At 39.7% G+C, this 22,131-nt stretch overlaps 1 protein-coding gene and 1 long non-coding RNA gene across 10 annotated transcripts in view; both read left to right on the top strand.

Moving 5' to 3' along the window:
* The window catches only part of LOC147162758 (uncharacterized), a 121,580-nt gene extending 108,740 nt beyond the window's left edge, over positions 1-12,840 (top strand). For both annotated transcript variants that reach the window (XR_015097118.1, XR_015097119.1), the window contains one exon: positions 11,513-12,840. This is a non-coding gene — a long non-coding RNA (uncharacterized LOC147162758). The remainder of the gene's footprint in view (positions 1-11,512) is intronic.
* Positions 12,841-14,732: 1,892 nt separating this feature from the next.
* meis2a (Meis homeobox 2a) overlaps positions 14,733-22,131 on the top strand; it is a 109,544-nt gene continuing 102,145 nt past the window's right edge. For 4 of the 8 annotated variants that reach the window (XM_086094471.1, XM_086094472.1, XM_086094469.1 and 1 more), the window contains exons 1-6: positions 14,735-15,648; positions 15,776-16,002; positions 16,913-17,054; positions 17,184-17,234; positions 17,385-17,435; positions 17,899-18,048. In XM_086094471.1, the coding sequence (XP_085950597.1) occupies positions 15,637-15,648; positions 15,776-16,002; positions 16,913-17,054; positions 17,184-17,234; positions 17,385-17,435; positions 17,899-18,048 (633 nt within the window). In that variant the 5' untranslated portion in view covers positions 14,735-15,636. Of the gene's footprint in view, positions 15,649-15,775; positions 16,003-16,912; positions 17,055-17,183; positions 17,235-17,384; positions 17,436-17,898; positions 18,049-22,131 lie in introns of all 8 variants that reach the window. The other 4 variants (XM_086094475.1, XM_086094474.1, XM_086094468.1 and 1 more) reach the window with 2 other exon arrangements.

Below are 22,131 nucleotides of genomic sequence, written 5' to 3'. Positions count from 1 at the left end.
GTTGTTGTGAGCGGGTGACTTTACCTCCCTCCCACTGGACAGTACGCGCGTGTGCGGGGGGCGTGGGGATAAAAAGTGACAAATATTAGCGTTGCCGAGAGGCACACTGGGCCCATTGTGTCTCGTTTCTCTTGGAGAGTTGCGGCCACCAGCTGGGAACGACTGCCTGGAAACTTAAACAAGCGAGAGCGTCGCTAGGATGCACTTTTTGGATTGTCGTCTGCACTAGAGAGATGTCCATTTGGCTAAATAAACAACAACAAACAATAAACTTGATTTGAAATGAGCGGAACCCTAGCTAGCTAGCTAGATAGATAGATAGCTAGATAGATGGATAGATAGATAGATAGATGGATAGATAGATAGATAGATAGATAGATAGATGGATAGATAGATAGATGGATAGATAGATAGATAGATAGATAGATAGATAGATAGATAGATAGATAGATAGATAGATAGATAGATAGATAGATAGATAGATAGATAGATAGATAGATAGATAGATAGATAGATAGATAGATAGATAGATAGATAATGTAGCGTTTTATCTTGATCATATGTTAACAAAGCCATATTCAATTATCTCATTTAAACCTATCGTACCTAAGTCCAGCCCACACCGGCGTCTTTTTTAGTTGAAAACAACTTCATCCAGCGTCGTATTCTGAGAAGCTGCAGAACAAATGAGGTTTTTCTTTTTTGGTCCCATTTTAAACCCATCGACGTCGCTACTAGCCTCATCCTAGCTAGCGCTAAGCTAGTTTGTACTGGTGAAAATGCAAAAATTGGCAATGCCATTGGCTGGCGACGAGTCTAGGATGTACCACTGGGATGGGCACCGTCTCACTAAAGACCCTGATGAGGGCTACTGCTGTAGAATATGGACTTACTTTATGCTTATAACGAGGCGACATTCACTCTGCATCAACTTTGATTTCATTTACGCTGCTGCAATTTGTCGTCAAAACGTGTTGAAATGCAGCCCGTTTATGAACATCGCTCTCAAAAATCAAACATCCCAAAGGACTGTGTGTTTCCTAGGCTGCGCATAAGTGGCACAATAACGATTTTAAAAAGTTACGCAAACACTACAACTCACTGGTAACTACCTCATTTGCATGTTCCGGATCGGAAACTGCATTCAGTGCCGGCCCCGTTTTTTTTTTCTTCTACATCTCCGCTCTTTGATGTGTCCTCATACATATTGACGAGCCGCTGTTTGAAACACAAACGCACCAGCTCAATTCAAGCATCCTTTTATATTAAATTTAAGAAAATGGAGCATTAGTTTGTCCCATTTATAGTTCCGTGGATAATTAGCAAGTGAGAGATTGGACAATTAGCTCATCCGTGCTAATTTATTATAATATTACAACGTGGCCATGATAAGACGAGCGTGAGATTCCTTGTTCCACATTCCTCCGAGGGATTGCTAATATATACAATGCATGTGTGTAATGAGGGTTTTAAAAGGGCCAAATCAGCTGGGGAAATTGTTAATTCTATTGCGCTCAAGATTCAAAATGAATTGTCTGTGTATGTGGGGTGGAGGGGGGGGGGGGGGGGGGGGTACGGCTTGACAAATGCCTCTTTTGATTTGGTGCGACGTCAAAGCAAGATGATGAACATCAGACCACGGCCTTGCTTTCTTCACAAGTTAGTAGAAGGATTTTGTACAGAAATAATAGATTGTTTGCATGACTATTCTTTTTTAGGTTACATATGGGGGGTGGGGGGGTACACCAACTCTGTCGGGATCTTAAAGGTAATTTCTAAAAAATAGTTTGGATCGGATCACGGATTTGAGTCACGGATCGGATCGTTTTTCAGATCAGCAAAAAAGAAAGAAAAAAAAGAAAAACAGTACTTTGTCTTCATTTATTTTGTAAAATGCTTTTTCCATTAAAAAAAACATTTTAATTCAAAATGTCTTATATAGCTGTGTAGGATTTAGTGTCTTCATTTATTTTGCAAAATGCCTTTTCCCATTAAATTAAGAAAAAAATCAATTCAAAATGTCTAATATAGCCGTTTACGATTTAGGAACACAACTTTTAAGTGCAATATGAAGCAGAAACGTTCTTATTTTTTACATGGTCCATGTGTAAAATAACAAGGTCTTAATGGCTTAAAGTTGTGTTCCTGTAACAGCTAAGTTTGACATTTTGAGTTGAAAGTTTTTCTTGTTCAATGGGCAAAAGTGTTTTATAAAATAAATGAAGACAAAAATCGATTTATTTATTTTTTTCTGTATTTTTTTTTTAAATAATGAAAAGACCTCAATGTGCAATTTAAGGTACGTTCCCTTCCTTTAATCATGGAAAGTGAATTACAAAGTAGCCTTGGTCCAGAGTATTGAAAAAATAATTAAGGTAAGCCAGGTACCAGCTGTCAAACTTATTTACCAGCTGGCAGCCAGACACTTGTTAGTGATGCTAACAGCTAGCCGCTTACGTCGGAGACTTCTGGCGTATCATACAAAGGCGGCGTAATTAATTAGCGGTTACTTAGCATCCCAAATTAGCGACTGAACGTGAGTTCGGCATAGCGTTGTGTTGATGTTGGCCGATACTACAATGTCAATCAACTACGATAAAGAAAGTCTAAAAGGGAAGTCAAGCTAGCCAACATGCCACGACGTGGGCTAACTTCAAAGTGTGCTAAAGCTATTTGCATTGCCGTCAATGGATTACTGTATTAGGTCAACTTTATTTTGAAGTTTTATTGATCTAGTGTGCGTGAATAATTAAAGCAAGGTAAGGAAAACGGGGGTGCCTCACTCTGTTAGGGTATTAAAGGTACATTCAGTTTTTTTTCCTTTTGTCTATAAATGAGCTTTGGTTTAATTTTACTTAGGATGTGTGCGAGGTAGAGGTGGCGCGCCAACTGTGTGGCATCACTGAGCTGGGCAAAATTGTCGTTCCATCGGCCCGCCATTGACGGATACCCGCTTTTCGGCGAGGGCTTCCACATTTTTGGACTCGCCGAAAGGTCGGCATCCGTTAATGACGGGCCGATGGAACGACGGAAGTGCCAAAGAGGTGTGATGGAAGTGTGTTTGATGCCTCTGCGATGCGATTTTCCTTCGCTTATGCTGCTAACTTGCATGACAGTTGGCTCATGTAGCTGGAATCCATCAGACTGTTCCTGAATGCATGGACATGAATTGCCCGCGCGAAGATAAACAGTGTGTTGGACAGATTTACCACACAACACCCCCCCGTGTCCATACAGTGCATTGAGATGCACTCTTTCACCATTTACCACTCACACAGGCCCGCTTCTCTCCCAACTTGTCAAATAGCCGGGGTGTGCAAGGATCCGGCGCGGACCTCCTAACCGCCTCACGCTGGTGGGCCCCTCTCCACTTCCACGGGGGCGGGGGGGGGGGGGGGGTGACAGTCTGTCAGGGACCACTAACCGCAGGAAAGAGCGGCGGGAATGTGACGTTCACCTGAAAAGTTCCTCTATGTGTGTATGTGTGTGTGTGTGTGTGTGTGCGTGCGCACAAGAAATAACTAAAAGATTTACATTGGTCGTGGAGATGTTAGGGCCCCGGGAGAATGAATGATATGGACCCCGTGGAGAATTTTATGTATTTCCAGCACCCATAGAAAAGTGCAGCTAAAAAAAGAAATGGTGCATCTTGGTTGTGCTTAATAATTAATAATAGCCCATTCTGCCTCTCTATGAATATTTACAGGGCGTGCGCGCGCCAGAGGGAGGGAAGCTTGTGTGTTTATAGCATTAAACGCTCAAACATCATCGTCGCCATTTCGCCTCGGAGCATACAAAGAGCATTTTATTTGGTGCGGTACATTGTCGCCTATTCAACTTGCATTTACACGTGGCAAGTCCCATTACAGGCGCACCGATCCCACGACGACGCTTGTCGACATGTGAGGGGAGCAGGGTGAACGTCCCCTGGATATTGTTTTGCAATTGGGACGTGTCACAATGGTGGTGCACCAACTCTTTAAAAAAAAGATGAAGAAGAAGAGCAGTTTATGGGCAATAATAATGAAAAAAAGATCAAAATGTGACAAAATAATTAAAAAAAATATCCTTTAACATCTTGATGGATCTGGTACACCCCCTCTACCCTGATTTTTTAATTATTTTTATTATGTTTTTAACCAAAACCTGTTTAGCCAGTAATCATGCAAAAATTGATAGTGTGAAAAAAATTATTTCAGCATCTCGGAACATTGCCACAAATTTGGTACACCCCCTTCCTTCCCATCATGTAGCATAAAACGTGTTCAAAAATAATGCTGATAAACAGCCAATAATCAAATCATGATCAAAACAGAGGGCAAAATAATCAAGAAACACCCTTCAATGTTTCCACAACATTGGTGCACGCCCTCTCCCTATACACCTCTGTTTTGTTTTTTCAACCAAAACCTGTTTAGCCATTAATCATGCAAAATTGGACAAAATGTGAAAAATTAAAATAAAATAAAAGTACCTTTCAGTATCCTTTAACATTGCCCAAAAAACTGTTGTGCACCCCCTTTCCTACCAGCATATAATTAAAAATAATGTTTTTTTAAACAATGCTCATTAACAGCCAACAATTGAATCATAATCAAAACACAGGGCAAACAATTCTATAAACACCCTTCAACATTTAGAGTTGGCGCACCCCCCACCCAACCTCACCTGAATTTTTTTTAAACCAAAACCTATTTAGCCAGTAATAATGAAAAAATGAGGAAAAATAAATAAAAGTGCCTTTCAGCATCCTTTAACATTCCTACAAAATTGGCGCACTACCTTTCCGCCCAGCCTATATCTTATATTAAGTATACTTTTCATGAATAAAACCTCTCACTACTCGAGAACATTTATTTGTTGGTGATAAGGCTGCTAATTTGAGAGCGGAGTAGAGTATTTTTTTTGTAAAAACTGACTGACAACGCCTGCCTTACACTAAATATAGTGTGGTTCTAAACCGAGCCCCCAAAAGCATCACATTCATGCGCTTCTGAACTTTGACCTTTACGGGGACTGCAGCAAAATGCTTCTTGTTCAAATAACTCTGCCCGAGACTCCAGCGCCTTGTGATAATGGCCAAGCGGGCCGCCTTGTAGTACAAATAAATATTGTGTTTTCTCGTCAAACTCGCCGTGTTTGGCTTCGCCACCGACGCCACTGATCCCGTCGGCGATATTTATCCAAGGGAGGGAAAAGCGGGAACGTTGCCGTTTCTTCTCGGCGAGTCCGCGAGCCCTCAGATCTTCCTCTTTGCCGAACGAGAGCCGGCTCCAAAAGACAGCGCTTCGCTTTTGATATTCCATTCTCTGCCTGACAAGGCCGGATAATTACCTGGCCAACCTTAACACTTGATCATGACCAGAAATCATCAGTTTGCCCCACCTCCTTTAAAAAAATTTTTTTTTTGACTTTCATTATGTCAGGATGAGATCATATGGTTGCCATGGAGATATGTGCCAAGTTATCCATGTGTTTACAGAAAAGAGCCACCTGGAAATATACTTTCAAATCAATTTTATTGCATTCAAGAAGCAACCAGGAAGTAGAAAAGAGTACAGTATTCCCATTATTGGTATGCAAATATATGTTGTTTAAACAACACTATTCATTGCAAGAGATGAGTTTTGGGCTGTTTGTTTACATACAATTTATGTGTTTAGGCTCATGCGCGAATATATGGACCCTTGTCAATGATGGTTATTGAATAGGAGAGCAGTGTTTACTCTGCTGTGTGACTGGAATATCAAAATGTGTGTGCGTGAGTGCGTGCGTGCGTGCGTGCGCGCGCAGCTCTGTTCAAGCTGACTGGCTGTGAGCTCACAAACCTGCAGTTAGAACACAAAATGGCCTCATGGACAGCAAATTTAGACCAACGTGAAGACTGCTGGTGGAAAATAGAATAGGAAGAAATGCATTCAGGTCATATACAATAAAACATAACATATATAAAATATAAATATAAATATAACAGGTGTGTTAAAATAATGCAGTGGAATATGTCAAATTAAAAGGCAATCATTTTAGTAAAATAATCAAATACAGTAGACTGCCACTAGTCACGGGGGTAGCGACAATATCATTAGTGAAAGTTAATTATTTACCCACCACCCCCCCCCAAATTTTTTTTTTTAAATAATCACCCCCAAGAAATATTGAGGAGAAAAACAAATAGTTGAATCTGCTGGTGCCAAACTGAGAGTATGCAGGGGTCCTCTATAATTTAAAATCAAATAAATAAATGAAAAATACATAAAATTAAATAAAAAATTTTTTTAAATCTAGTAAAATAAGGAATACATTAAAATCAAGAGAAACATAAAATCTTGCCAATAAAACAAGTAAAATAAACTACAAAACTACAATAAAATGAAAAAAAACTATTATAAATAAAAAATATATTTAAAAAACGTAATTAAATAAAAAATAAATAAAATATGAAGTACAATACGATAATACAATACCGTACACAAAAATAAAAAATGGATCTAAACGATAAGTATGGTCGAGTAATGTATACGAAAAGAAGAGATAATGTTAACAGAATACAATAATTAAGTCGTAAAATGATCTAAAATAATGGCAATAAATAAATAATATTAAAATAAAACATTGAAAAGCCCAAGTTGAACCTGGCGTCATAGACACTAAAATGCCCCATTAAAGTACATTGAAAATGAAGCTAATTAAAAAATGTAGTTAAATGTATAAAGTAAACTACATTAAACTAAAAAAATCTTGTCAAATAACACAATAAAATCCCATAAAATGGAGACCTGTGACGTATTATTTAATACAATAGATTCTATCTAAATAAAATAAAGTCAAGCTAAAAACAGGAAACTAATAGAACATTTTGTCAACTAATAAAATGAGAAATCTTAATTTGAGTGATGTGTGTGTGGTGAACATATTTCTAACTGTACGCCTCCTTCTTGTCTTGCCATTTAGGCCGTGATAGCATCCCACCCTCCCATCCAAGATGCACGAGTGGCGTCAAGTGTTGCTTTTTGCCCAAAGCCATGTTCACCCCCCCCCCCCTCACCCCCACCCCCACCCCAGCCCTCTCTCTTTTTATTGGACATGTTTCTATTTCCAAACGTGCATTAACAACAGTCTGCCATGCTTGCATGCACACTTCCTATAATGTAGATAAGGCAAGAGAGGCCGAGGGGGGGGGGGGGTGATATGTAATAAAAGGTGGGCCTTTGCTGCCTGTTTAAGCCCCTTAAGCCTGATAAATGATGAGCGACAGAGGCGCAGCAAGAGGGTGACCGCTATTAACTCCACCCCCCTCACCCCCATTTCCAGCCACCCATGCAACTTTTGCTCCCCAGCTGCACACAACACCCCACCAATAACACTCCGAGGGATATTTTGTCGTTTGTATGGCGCTGGATCACGTGTGTAGGGTGGGATTATGTCGCCTGGACTGCAGAAGTATTCTGGGAAAGACACAAGCTCATTAAATCAGCATTTGCTGGGCACACATGCGCAGGCGTTAACGACGAGCTCTAATCTGATGACCTGCTCTTAACTACGCTCTAAAAAGAGTTGAGTTAAAAATAACCCAATTAGGGTCCAAAATGGACCGAGCCGCTACTTGCGCCAATTTGACGCAACCCAATTTTTTGGGGGTTTTATGTACAAAATGGCACAATTTTCAAAAAAAAAGTTGGGCCAAGTTGGACTGGTTTTTAAAGTGTGCACACACACCTCACCTATATGGGGAAAAATGAAAACAGTTGAGTAAAAAATAACCCAATTTACCCAAACTACTTGGGTTAATTTCTCCCAATTTTACATTTTATTTTTGCACAAACCCATTTGCACAAACTACAAATAATAATAATAATTATTATTATAATGAGAAGAAATTGGGTCAAATTGACCCAAGTAAAAGTTGGTCCATTTTTCACCCATATTTTTTTTTAACCCAACTGTTTTTTTTAGGGCGTAGTCAAAATATTAGAAACAGCTCTGTATTGCACTTTTATAATCCCAATTTTAAACATATTCACATCAACAAGCAAAAGTAAGCACCGCCTTTGTAAAAAGTAGATTTTAAAAAAGTACACTTAAAAAAGTAGACTTGAAAATGTGTTTAATTGTAGGGTAAAGTGCAGTGTAACATGGAAGTAGCCTAAAAAAACCCATTGGCATTCAATTCTAATGCAACGAATTAAATATTTGTCATGTGACTTTGTTGATCCTATTCAAATGAAAACAAAATAGTGTGTATGTGCATCCATTGTGTGCATGAATGTACACACACACATGAATGAATTATGGCCAGCACGAGTTATTTCAATTCTTTTTTCTTTTTTTTTCAACTAATTCAGTCATTTTAATGTGAAAGGGAAAAAAAAGAACCATTTGTCATGTAATGCGCTGCTTATGATTTTACATAAATTATCATTTTAAAATGATTATCTTTCAGCATGTGTACATCCATATTACAAGCTGGCTTTTTTTGAAGTATGTTTATTTCCATTTATGCTCATAAAAACAAATGTTCCTTCAACACTTCACATTAATTGGAATTTTAACATAAATCTACTTTTGAGTGTCATTATTTCCACATTATTTTTTAATTTTTTTCACTTTTAAGGCCTTTGCCTCGTTGCTGAGCAGCGCTTGGACTGTGTACCGATGCGCCGCTAGGTGTCGCCAAAGGGCCGCCTAACTGTGCTCAACCGGCAGCGCCTCGTCCAACTCCTCCTCCTCCTCCTGCTGCGAGGAAGGAAGGGGGGCCAAAACCGCGGCTTTTGGCGCTGAGAGAATTGACAGTGAGTCGCGAAACTTTTACAAGTATTTGCCTTTTTTGAAACCACGTCGTCACATTGCACCGGCGGGGGTCGCCTGGAGTTCAGGTGCACTGCTAAATAGTTGCGCTGAGGCGGGTGGGGGGGGGGGGGGGGGGGGGATCTGAAGATGTATTATTAACGATATCAGACAATGCAATTCATGCACAAACGCTGAGGAATTAATTAGAAAGGAAGAAATGTGGGGAAAGAAGATGAATGCGAGGACAGATAGGGCCAAATTTTTTATTAATTTGGGAGTGATCTGCATGGATTATGTGGAATTCTTTTTCGAATTTTATGATTGTTGAACACTGGTTTGGAGTGGTTCATTAATGGTGAATTTCTTATATTTTATGATTTAAAAAAGTGAGATCTTTAAAAAAAAAAAAAAAAAGACATTGGTTTAAGTCGTTGGAAAATTGAAGTGAATTTGTTACATTCATCAGTTTTTCCAAGTGCTTGAAAGTGAAAAGAATTGCGAAATGTGCAAAATATTACACAGGTGTTCCAGAGCTGAGCTGTTGGAAGTGAATTTACATTTCGCCATTACATTTCATTCAAAAGTGTTCGTAAAGATCTGAACTGATGTAACCAGTTGAGGACTCCACATTGACGTGAACGTGGTACATAAATGTTTTTTTTTAACCAAATATGGAATTTATGGCAAGGTTGAAATTTAAATTAGTGGAGATTCTGTGAAATGAAAGTGACCTTTCCACATTTGTCCAATGTGCAAAATACAGCACGTATAAGTTCCAAACGACCTGAATATGTTTACATTGAAATGTTTCTACGCTGTAAAAAACACTATTTGTATTTGTTTGGAAGAACTAACTTAGATATATCAATTATGAACATTTATGGCAATTTATAGCTAGCAAGCAAGTTATTTGCTCTAAAACAATATACTGAACAGTTTCTGTTGAGTCCAGTTCAGTTCACCCAACTTTTTTTATTATTATTATTATTATTATTTTTATTTTTTTTACAGTATAAATGCTTTCCGTCAAAAGTCCAAATGAGCACAAAGGAACTTCAAATCAAATCAAATTTGTCTCTGTAAGAGGATTTCAAACAATAATTTGGTGGGTTGTGTTCGGGTTCGGGTGGGTTGGGCTATATACATCTCTTCAGGATCTCTTGCGGATCTTTAAGCCTGCTGATTGTCCCACTCGTGTTTTCCTTGAAATGGATCCCCCCCACGCACCCCCCCCCCACTCCTCCAAGTGCACGCACCTCTACCCCCCCCCCCTCCTGTGATGAGTCCAAAACGCAGCTGGCCACGTCCCCACACGGACACGGAGAGCTTTAACCCTCCGCTGACCTCCATTTGACACCAGCAGATGAAATGTTAGCGTCCGTTAATGGCGTTTGATGGTTCCGTCCACTATTTATACACACAGAAGTCGAGAAAATTACCCTTGGAAGCGCTCGCATGCACTTTTATTGTTGCCACTTTTGAAAATCGCATTAACGAGTCGCGCTCGACGTGGGAGGGCAAATTGAATGCGTGGACAATAGAGTGATAATTAAGATTAAAAGTGTAACGCTTATTTGTTTAAAACCTGTTATTTCATCGTAAATTCACATACAAAACGGTCAGATTACAAGATTGTGAAAACATGTATTTGTTTTAAAGTAGTAGTGCAAAGTGCTGAATTTTCGCACGTCGCTGTAAATGTTTGATTTAATTACAAGGGCCAAGAAATTTCACATTTATATATTAAACCTAAATTGTTTTATTTTCGTGGAAAATCTACATAAATATCTACACTGTGCGTTCGTTACATTTATTTAAAAAAAAAAGCATGAATATTTCCATGTTACGTATTTTTTAATTGTCTACGAGTCAATTGAGTAGCAACATTTGCAAGCTGTAAACGTGTTTGTTATATTCAAATAGGTTGCCCATAATTGTTGAAACTAATACAGAAGTTGTATACAAATACAAATAAATTCATTAAAAGCCACATTTGCGAACAATAATTAGTTTTAACAAAAAGTAAATTTTTTTTGCAAATTGAAAATTTCACGAACCACATGATTTAAAATGATTTATTTATTTTGTGTTTGATTATATCTGTATGTGTTTTGCCCGTGTGTGTGTGTGTGTGTGTGTGTGCGCGCGCGCGTGCGTGAATGAGCCTTACATTGGACACGCGTAATTAACCTCCAGTGTTTTCACACGCTCTTTTGCCTGCTCACATCACTCTGCTATGGGGCCTTTAAAAAAAAACGCACACGGTATTCAACCTTAAATCCACGCGAGGAAAAAAAAACACACACGACGTGTTATATAATTTTAATATTTTTATTTTATTTTTCGATACATTGACATATGTTGCTTTTTTTCTTTACATAAAAAGAGCATGCAAAATATGACTTACCGGTGTAATCCGACCTTAGTGTTGATTTTTAGTGTCAAAATTGTGAGAGTGGAGTTTGGCTCGTCCACGCTGCTCGTGTTTTTCGCTCTCTCTCTCTTTTCTGCCTGTGTGCGTGCTCCTTCCCGGGGAATTGCTGCTTGAAATGTCCACGCAGCCGTTTGTCAAAGCCTTACTCGCGATCCTTTGCACTTCCCACACACACACACACACACACACCAGCCACCCCCTCCCAAACTCCCCCCTTTCCACCACCCTCCTGTATGCCAACGTAACTGTTGTCACCTTGCATTTATTAACCGGTTTGTTTGTTTGTTTCAGGTTGACTTCCCTGCAGTACAAGCTCCTCCTATAATCCCTTTTTCGAAGTTCTTCATCATCATCATCATCATCATCATCATCATCATCATCATCCTCCAACCAATATTAAAAGTCAAGCATATAGCGAGGTGGCCCCGTGCCTAAAGAGCTCCTGGAGGGTCTTCACGTGCAGCAAACGATGCCCTCCTTGCTCCTCCTCCTCCTCCTCCTCCTCCTCGTTGCCCTCCCCCCTCCTTGTCCTCCTCCTCCCCCTCCTCCTCTTCTTCAGCTTCAATCTCCCCTCATGATTGATGATGCCCGCATGGCCATGCTTTGATAATTGACCAAATACTCCCAGGCACTGATTCCTATCAAGAGGGGAGCAAAAGAGCGTTAAAAAAAAAGGGGGGGGGGGGTGGCTTGCAATGCATTTCATTTGCATGAGTTGCTTTAGTTAGCACACTGCTACAATAATACAGTTGTATATAGATGATTGTATGTAAAAAAAAATAGTCCCTTGATATATATATATATATATATATATATATATATATATTTATATATAATATATATATATATATATATATTTATATATAATATATATATGTATATATATATTAGGGTTCAGACTGTTTTTCTATTCGAAATAGGGAAAATGTGAAGTTGGCGGGTTTTGCTGTTGTTTCTACAACATTTTAAACACCCAAATCTGAATCACAAACTGTTTTTTGTTTTTTTAAAGGAAAGTCATAAATGTTCTTTACAATAATATGTTCTCTATGTGCCTCCGCAAATGTCAAAACTGTCTTCTGGTTAATGTGGAATATCAATTAAATGGTAAAAATCAGAAACCAGGAGAGCCGCGATTGGTTTTTGAGGACTTTGGCACTGCGATGTCATTTTCAGTCGACAGCAGGTGGCAAGATGGCTGCCAACTGAGATGGGTGAAAACAGGTGGATTCATTCTAATTCATATCCATAAACGTAATATTAATTAGAATGCAATGTTTTGACTAGCAGGGACGCATAGAGCATAATGGTACGAAGAAAAAATATTGACTTGACTTTCCCTTTAAGCTTGAAAACTGTTAGCAAGATTTGAATGTAACCCGACTTCACTCATCTAGTAATCTAATAATGAAATGTTACTATAACGCTAACGAGCTAAACCTAAGCAAACGAGCAGAAATGTTGCTAATTCCTTGTTGCTAACCCTCTAAGCTGCCTGTGGCCCCTCCTCCTCTGAAAGGCGACTCCTTCGGTCACCCGTGATCGTATCGACAAAAGTTCGCTTCCTTCTTTTTTTGTTGCTCACCGGAGTTTGATACCTCACGATAATGTCAGCAAAGTCAGCGCGAGTGCGAGGCAAATGATTGCCACCTTTGGTCTGGGAATGGTTGTTTTTCCTTTGGCGCGTTGGTTGCAATAGGTACAAAATGGAACCGTAACAGATGACCCAAACATATCATGTTACTAACGTACGACTGTCAGATTTATACTGACTTTATTTTAAATAAAAAGTCAAATAAAAAGTGAGCGCACTCTAATGTTCAAATCTGGATCTGAATCAGAAATTAAAAAGTAGTGACAACCCGATTGATGGATTAAGTAAGAAACATCTTTAAAGTAGTGGAGAGAAAAAAAAGTCGGCCCAATTGGAAAAGTCACAATTGCGGCGATACAGTTTTTGCTTTGACTACATTTATTGTCAACTGATTAAATGTGAATCAGAATGATCAATCACCACAAATGCAGAAAAAAAAGTCTTTCGGAATCCCACTCATGTTTAAAATGGAAACAAAAAAGGTCACCACAATTGAGGAAAACGAGATTCCATTGGCAGTGCTTCCATTGGAAGATGGTTTGAAAGTGACGTCACTCCAAATGGAAAAATGTGCTTTTTTTTTTTTTTGCTGTTTACTGCATTTCATCATCATCTTATTGGCCCAAGTTTGAAAAAGAAGTCATGGAAAAGAGGGAATCATTTACATTTAAAGCCATACTATAGCTATGCGTACTATTATTTTGACATCAGAACGATCTATGTTTACGACATCTCATCTGCAGGATTGCAGTTTACATTTTTACAAGAGATTCATCTTAAACGGTCAAAGCCACACTGTTGATGTTTTTGCTACTTGTTAATATCAGCGTGTGGTTATTTGCACCCTTACTATTGCTATGCGTACTACTTTTGAACTGAATTATTTCACATTTTAACATCAGCTATTTGTACCGTTGCAAGTTTTACGATAAACAAAAGCATGCTAATGCTTTGTTTACTACTACTACTATGATGCCATCAAAGAAAAGCCATTTCCAATTTAGTGAAAAAGTTGCACTACTTTTTACTTTTAAAAAAAAATCAGTTTGCTACCCTTATATTTTATTTAGAGAAATGCCATATTTAGAAAGAGCATGTTCATAATAATAGTATAGAATCATTCATTTATGGGGGGATTTGCACCTCTATTAAGACTTTATGAATCCACACAAATGGTTTCCACACTCTAAAAAACAGTTGGGTCAAAAGTAACCCAATTATGGATAACAAATGGACCAATCCACTTTATGGGTCAATTTGACCCAACTTTCTGGGTTGTTTTATACAAAATGGCCTAATTTTTGACCCAAGTAAAGGATCTGACCAATATGTATGAGTTGTTTTACACTAAAATACCAATTTCTTGACTCAAAGTTGGGTCAAATTGACCCAAGTAGAGGATCGGTCCATTTTTGACCCATAATTTGGGTTATTTTTCACCCAACTGTTTTTAGAGTGCACCCTTCTAAACCCTTGCGACATTTAATAAATTTCACTTTTTAGCATGCAAAATATAGAATAAATACTGAGCTTCTTGCTTAAGTTTTTCTTCTTAAACTTAAAATGTCTTACCTTAACCAGAAACCAGGTTACAAATGAAAATCTACGATAAAGTGAATCTGCAATAGCTGAACTGTGAAGTAGTGAGGAAACACTGCATGCATTAATATATATATATATATATATATATATATATATATATATATATATATAGTGAGTGTTGTATGTTGCAAAAGTGGTGTTGTGTTGCTGTCCAAACGTAGATCCCAAAAGTATTTTGGGTGGGTGGGGAGGGTTGTTTTGTGAGGTGGGGGGGGGGGGGGGGGCTGGAGGAGAAGAAGAAGAAGAAAAAGGAGGAGGAGGAGGAAGAGAAGAAGAAAAAGGAGGAGGAGGTTTGTCTACTACTACACACAGTCCACTCACACACACATTGGGAGGAAGAGTGGGTCTCTCCTCTCTCTCGCGTGGGAGAGCTGTTCGCCTTGCCTTGGCGCCCCACCACTGGCTGGGGCCAGCACGCCACTTCCGGGATCCGTCATTGCGCTCGCCCACCGCTCGGCGCGCTCGGTGCGCTCACTCAGTCAGTGTGTTCGGAGGACGCGAGCCGGCCGCCAAGCTGACAACACTCGCTGACACTCATTCACTCAGCAGCAGCCAGCTACCAAGCCGCACAGCACCAACCGAGCGAGCGAGCAAGCGACGGACCTGGAGACACATTTCTTTTTTTTTTTTACTCTTTCCCCCCATTTTTTTTTAACCCTCCTCCCTCGCCGTCCGCTTGTGCAAAAAAAAAAAAAAGTCCACAGTGGGGCGAAGCAGACATTTAAAGGAGACAGAGCGGAGAGGACACCGGACTAACGCGCACGGCACCCGAAAAAAAAACGAGAGAGAGAGAGAGAGCAAGAGAGAGAGAGAGAGAGAAAACTTGAACATCATCGCTGAGCGTCATTCATTCATTACCTTGACAACCTCTGGCTTTGATTGACAGCCGGAGTGGCAAAAAGCCATGATAGACGCGACAGTTGACTTTACGCGCCGCTCGCTGATGGGCCAATTGTAAACCTTCCACCGTGCTTTTATTTTTGACACTTTTTTTCCCCAAAATTATTTTCCCTTGGAGGACAACCCGATGCGACGACTGCGACGCAACCGCCTTGGCGAATAGGAGAATTCGCCCAAACAAAACAAAAAGTTAGTCGAAAAAAGGAGGAGGCAAGAGAGAGCCGGGATTTTTTTTTCTCTCCCACGGGGACGAGAGGGATTTAAAATATTGCACAAAAACTAAAGCAGCACGGCATATTAAGGAGTTTATCGGAGCCTGATGGCGCAAAGGGTAAGTATACGCTCCCACCGCACTTCTCCACCTTCCCGGTCATAACAAGCGCCAAACTCCGGCGGAAAAGCGCCTAAAAGTCTCATCGCCCGGCGCTAACTTCTCCCCCATGCGTCCGCTCCCGCAGTACGACGAGCTGGCCCACTACGGGGGCATGGACGGCGTATCGGCGTCCATGTACGGGGACCCGCACGCACCCCGGCCGCTCCCGCAGGTCCACCACCTCAACCACGGACCGCCGCTGCACGCCAGCCAGCACTACGGAGCTCACGCTCCCCACCCTAACGTCATGCCCACCAGCATGGGCTCGGCGGTCAACGACGTCCTAAAGAGGGATAAGGACCAGATTTATGGGTAAGCTGCTAGAATCGTGATTTTTTTTTTTTTTTTTTGCAGGCACTTTTTAAAAAAAGTGTTTACGAGTAAAAGGCTCTTAAAAGGGAGTTCACGACCAACAAACGCAAGTCAGAAAAAAAGCCCTGTTTAAATATTTTTGTTTTATTTATTTTTTGTGGAATACAACAAAAATGTCCCACAAACTCGGCGAATAGGATTTTTCTTTGTTTTGTTTGTACAATTGTTGAAATAGTATAGCTTTAAAAAAAAACGTGCACACATGCAAAGGCAACGTTCTCGTGCTTTTGTAAATAAAGTAGCCAAGGTGCACGCTTTTATAGTTTTTATTTTTTTACATGGATCAATCTGCACAGCTCAAAATGAGTTGACGTTATTTAAATAAACGGACATTTTTAGTTTGACAAAGAAACGTGCTATTTATCCGAATTTCGAATTGTATGTTCGACTGTCAGTGCCGCACGTAAGTTTACAAACGTCCTCGCTGCTTGAGGAACATACACTAAAATAAAATTTAAAGAAAAGTAAGAGTATTTCCCTTAATTCCCCGTGCCCGTGTATGTGTGTGTGTGCGCGCGATTCACTTTTGTGTTGCACTTCTCACGCTTGTCACGGTGCACTTAAGAAAACGTCAGTCTCCGCCATGTGGATCAATGAGAGGTTAAAAATGTGGTTAAAAGCAGCTTATCATAATAAAAGTGAAATATTACCATGATCCAGGCTTTTAAAAATCGTCTAGTGTTTTTTTTGGGGGGGGGGGGGGTAGGGGAGTAATTTTTTTTTTTATAGCTTTATATATAGATTATTAATGTATTTATTTAATTTGGGATTTTGGATGCACGCTCCGGAGTTCTATCCCGACACGCTTGCATGTGCCGTGCTCAGGCCGTGTTTGCTCGCCCCCGCGCAGGCATCCCCTGTTCCCGCTGCTCGCTCTGGTCTTCGAGAAGTGCGAGCTGGCGACGTGCACGCCGAGGGAACCCGGGGTGGCCGGGGGAGACGTGTGCTCCTCGGACTCCTTCAACGAGGACATCGCGGTGTTCGCCAAGCAGGTCCGCAGCCGACACCAGCACAGAAATTGGATTTGAAATCAGATGCGTTCACGCACGCACGTTTGTTTGTTTGTTTGTTTACACAACTTTTTTTTTTTTTTTTTTTTTTTTGTAATTGTTTGCTTTTAGGTCCGAGCAGAAAAACCTTTATTTTCATCAAATCCAGAGTTGGACAATTTGGTAAGTCCGCTTTGGAGTGTCCAATACGAACTGATGATATATTTTGAATGTAATAATTATGGCAAATCGTTTTAAAGTTGAAAATCAATTGCTTGCAATGATTGTCATATATATGATGGGTCTACAATTTATTATTTGTATGTGTTTCAGATGATACAAGCCATACAAGTATTACGGTTTCACCTCTTGGAATTAGAAAAGGTAAAAAAAAAAAAAATCTCTCTATATATATTTTTTTTACTTTTTTTTTTTTTTAAAGCCGCCTTCTTGGTCGAGTCATATTTAATGCAGGCCAGCTATTTAAGCAGCTCAAGTAACAATTGGTGCTCAATTAAGCCTCTTTGGCGCACGTTATTGATCCGCATGCACGTATCTGCTTTCAGCTGCCGCCACTTAATACGCCCCTGCACTTTATTTGGATTTTAGATGATGATTTTATCTTTATTTGGTTTTTATTTGTGTGCGCTTGTTACACTTCAACTTGTTGCTGCGCGTGTCTCGGGAGAATTAATAAAGCACGGCAACAGTTTGCCTTATTGTTTGGCCCTCGCACTTAATTGGAGTTACTGTATTCTCGGAACGCTTGGAGCGTTCCCAACACACATCCTGGAAAAAAAACAAAACAAAACAAAAACGGAATTGTGTTTCTTTGATTTGATTGCAGGTGCACGAGCTTTGTGACAATTTCTGCCATCGGTACATCAGCTGTTTGAAAGGAAAAATGCCAATAGATTTAGTGATCGACGAGCGGGACGGAAGTTCCAAATCGGATCACGAAGAGCTGTCAGGCTCGTCGACGAATCTCGCTGATCATGTAAGTGAACGCAACACTTTCTGTTTTATTTGTTTGTTGTTGGTTTATTTTTGTAATCGTTTTGAGTACACGCCATTTTCTTATCTGTTGTATCTGTGGGTGTTGAACGCACCCTCAACACGGCATATACGATATTTAAAAAAAAAAAAAAGGGATTTGTTGATAGTGTACTTGAACGCGCCATTTCTCGAACGCTTGGAGCCCTTGTCGAATATTTTTCCCCACGTCTTGAATCACCTTCTAACCTCGTCGATCTTGGACATGAACGCACCGTCCTCTCGCCTCCTACGCGCCCTGCTGGTCTTGAACGCAGCACGGCTTGTTGCCTGTGAATTTCTTTGAAGTGTTTGGCCTACATATTGAGTCTTAAACGGTGTGCGCGCTCGTTTCTCCAGCCGGGATGTGCCGGTGGGGGTCAAAAGCTAAACGCGCTACAATAGCCTTAGTTATTGTTTTAAGTCTTTTGATTGGGTGCGCTCATGCGTGCGTAATGCGTGTGTGTGTTCGTGTGTCTGTGTGTGCGCGCACCATGGAGAGACAATTACGTGTTAGCCGCTAAGCTTTAGCTTTAGGCCACTATTTAAAAAAAAAAGAAGAAAAAAAAAGAGCGAGAGAGCGAAAGGGGGCTTTCCACGCGAGGAGGCTGTGGGAGTGTTGCAAAACTGCCGTGGATTGTCTCGGCAGAGGTGCACGGAGGTTGAGTGTGTGTGTGTACAAATGTGTGTGTGCTTGCCTATTGCAACGTGAGGCTTTAAGCATCAATGTCAAGTTCACATTGCATATGATGCTTCTCTACCAGAGACCCCCCCCCCCTCCTTCTCCTCCTCTCCCTCCTCCTCCCACATGCTGCTGATGTTAATGTGTTTAATTGTTTCCTATTGATTACTACCTTTTTTTTTGTAACACTGCAGTGTGCAACTCTCCTTCGCCCCCCCCACCCCCGCCCTTTTTATGACTAGCTCCTTTATGATGATTTTAATTATAAACACCTATAGTGCAGTAAGCTTTATATTAAAATCACGCATTTTTGGCTGTATTATTATTATTATTATAGGTTTTGTTATTATTGCTGTATGTGAGTTAAATTGATAAAGATAATGTTTTATTTGCGAGACACACACGCGCGCGCGCGCACACACACACGCGCACACACATACACACACCGAGGTGCACTATATGTGGTGTTGCACTCAGAGGGGTTAATTTTGTTCATATTGTTAAGCGACTTTTACCTTTGCCAAATAGTGAACCCAAATTTAACTTGACTTATTTACTATATAAATGTAACTATGCAGCACCTTTTTAATGATAATATTTCCTACTTACTGATAATACGTTTTAGTCTTAAATGGCATTAAGTGAGGCCCGAGCATCAACTTACCAAATAGCGAACTTATTTTTAGCTCAAATGATTTATTAATTATAATTGTCATTGCAGCACGCCCTTTTAATTATATTTCGTACAATAATGAATTTTAAATAGCATCAAGTGGATAAATTGCACTGCTCTCTCATCAACTTGCCAAATAGCGAACCAACAATTGGCATTATTGATTTATTAATTTTTAAAATGTCATTATACCACGCCTCTTTAATTATGTTTGACACTTACTTACAATAGTTAGAAATGACGCAAACACATCAAAGGAATTAATTGTGTGTCCGGAGCACAAACTTGCCAAATAGTGAGACAATGCTTACTGCAGTCATTTTGGTCAATAGGGCTATGAAAATATCTCAGTTTAAGGCGCTTAATTAATTATGATAATTAAATATATCGAAACAAGTATATTGGTGCATCTTTAATTGTGCCAAATTTTTCCAATATAGCCTACCACAGGATAATTTAGAATGATTGACATGTAACAAGCATGACGTCATCAAATAGTGAGCCTGCACTTTGTTTTTGGTCATGTTTATTAACCGTTTATAAAGTGTTTATTACATTATTGTTAACGTTTATAAACACTCTACTAACCCCTATTATAAAGTGGTACCCAGAAAAATGAGATATATCGAGTAAGACAAGTTCGGGAGGCTTCGTGTATCTTGCAGCCATTTTACTCGTCAGGTATTTACACTTTGAGGAATTAATTCCTCCTTTGTGACGCTGGTCAACTTTTTACGGCGGCTACTTTGGCTAAAAAGTTGATGGATGATATAAAAAACAAAACAAATGTGGGACAAATCCTGACCTATTTACTGCTTATATCAAATTAATTAGTCGTTTCCCAATTAATTGTCATCCCCAGTTTACCAGGATAGCTGGATATGCTAATGAGCTCCGATCCGGATCTCTCACGTCCACTTTTCTCCGCTTTGCATTTTTAATCGGCCTCCCTGGACGCCAGCGTCTCATGTGGTGAAAGTTGGATTTAGTGTCGATGATGAGGAGGGTGCGTGTGTTTTCATAATACCCCCCCTGCCTCCCCCTCCCCCTTTCCTCATACCTGACAGCATCGCAAATAGGCGCACTTTTTGTTTACACTTGAGTGCAGCATTGTCTTGGTCGTGATTGGATTACGCTGGAGCGAGAAAGAGGATGAGAGGCGTTCACTGACACTGTTGATTTGGGCACTGTCTCCGCCGCCGGAGCCCACCCAGGACTTAACCCCCTCCCTTTTAGACGAACCCCATCCCGGGTAAAATAGAGGCGTTATGTTTTTCTCTTAATGACATTTTGCGCCGCTTTTAATTCAACACAACTAAACGGGTTCGAATATGCGCGGCAGGCTAGTAGTGGCGTGTTGCTTTTGAGGACCTCGCGGGCTTCTCGCTGCTTTGTTTTGGAGATCCTTCCTCAGGGAGGTAGATAGGAGTTCCCATGGAGGTTACGCGCTTGCTTATCTTGACGCTGGATGGCTGTAAAGAGAGGAGGAGGAGGGGGGGGGGGGGATAAAAAAAGGGGGGGACGGTTGAATGTTTACACTGGATTTTCTGCAACAGGCAGGGAACTGGTAAGGCACGGTGAGCTCACTTGGAGCGTCAGTCAAGTGTTGCAATAATACATGTAGGGGTCTGTTTGTTTCAGGTACAAAACGCACACTGAAAAAGATACAGTACTGCATGCGAGGTCAGTAGGCGATGACGTCACAATGTGGTATAATGATTACGCTTTTTTTTCCTTTTTATTGAAGGCCTTTATTGAAGCGGTAAACTCTTTTTACACCAATTGTAGGTCTACCATATAAAAATAACTACACATAATTTAAATACATATAAAATAACTACCATAAAATAATAAAGTAACAGCATCATTTCAACATTAAAATAATCCCAAATGTTCATCAAAATCTTAAAAGGTATTCTTAATATTATTGTAATTTAAGGAAATGATTCTTTAAAAAAAAAAAAAGTATTGTACGCAAAAGTTAAATTGAATTTGTACCCAAATAAACATTTGAAAACAAACCGTTCTAAATGATTAAATGAAAATGTATTGAACATAAAAGTTAAATGCAGCTCAACTTCACTTAACAAATGTGCTGTTGTGGATTTAAACAAACAAACCTTAAGACACTAACATAACAAGTATGTACAGTTCGAACATTGTATTCAGTGATTCTTTCGCCTACCACTAGAGGGAGCCCCACACACTGCTAATGGTTCATATACCCGACTTTGACCACTGCTTAGTGGACGCACGATATTGAGCAGGCTGTAGAACGGAGTATCAATGTAATAATAGTTAATGAACACTAACAAAATAAGTAATACTAAAATTGAAAACAAAACATTTGATTGCAAAAATAACTAACTGAAATTCCATTTTACATGAATAAAACTAACTGCAATCAAAGTGAAAAAAAAACGTCCTTCATTTTCATCTTTATAATTATTTTCATTCACGATTTTAAAGGTATTATTTTTTATTACTGTTCGGCTGTACAGAAGAAAGGAGGTCAAACAGTTGTTTCGAAATTGTAGTCTACTTTATTACGTAATACTTTTTTCATCCTGCACTCCACAATTATTCCATAAATATATATATTAAAATACTAAAACTAATACTAAAATTAAGACAGTCTAAACTAAAAGAAATTATTTAAAAAAAAAACCTCTTAAAACAAGATAGCAAAAAAG

Source organism: Leptonotus elevatus, chromosome 14, assembly GCF_054856555.1.
Source record: "Leptonotus elevatus isolate MCC_2025b chromosome 14, RoL_Lele_1.0, whole genome shotgun sequence".
NCBI lineage: Eukaryota > Metazoa > Chordata > Actinopteri > Syngnathiformes > Syngnathidae > Leptonotus > Leptonotus elevatus.
This window is presented reverse-complemented; position numbering and strand designations above follow the sequence as displayed.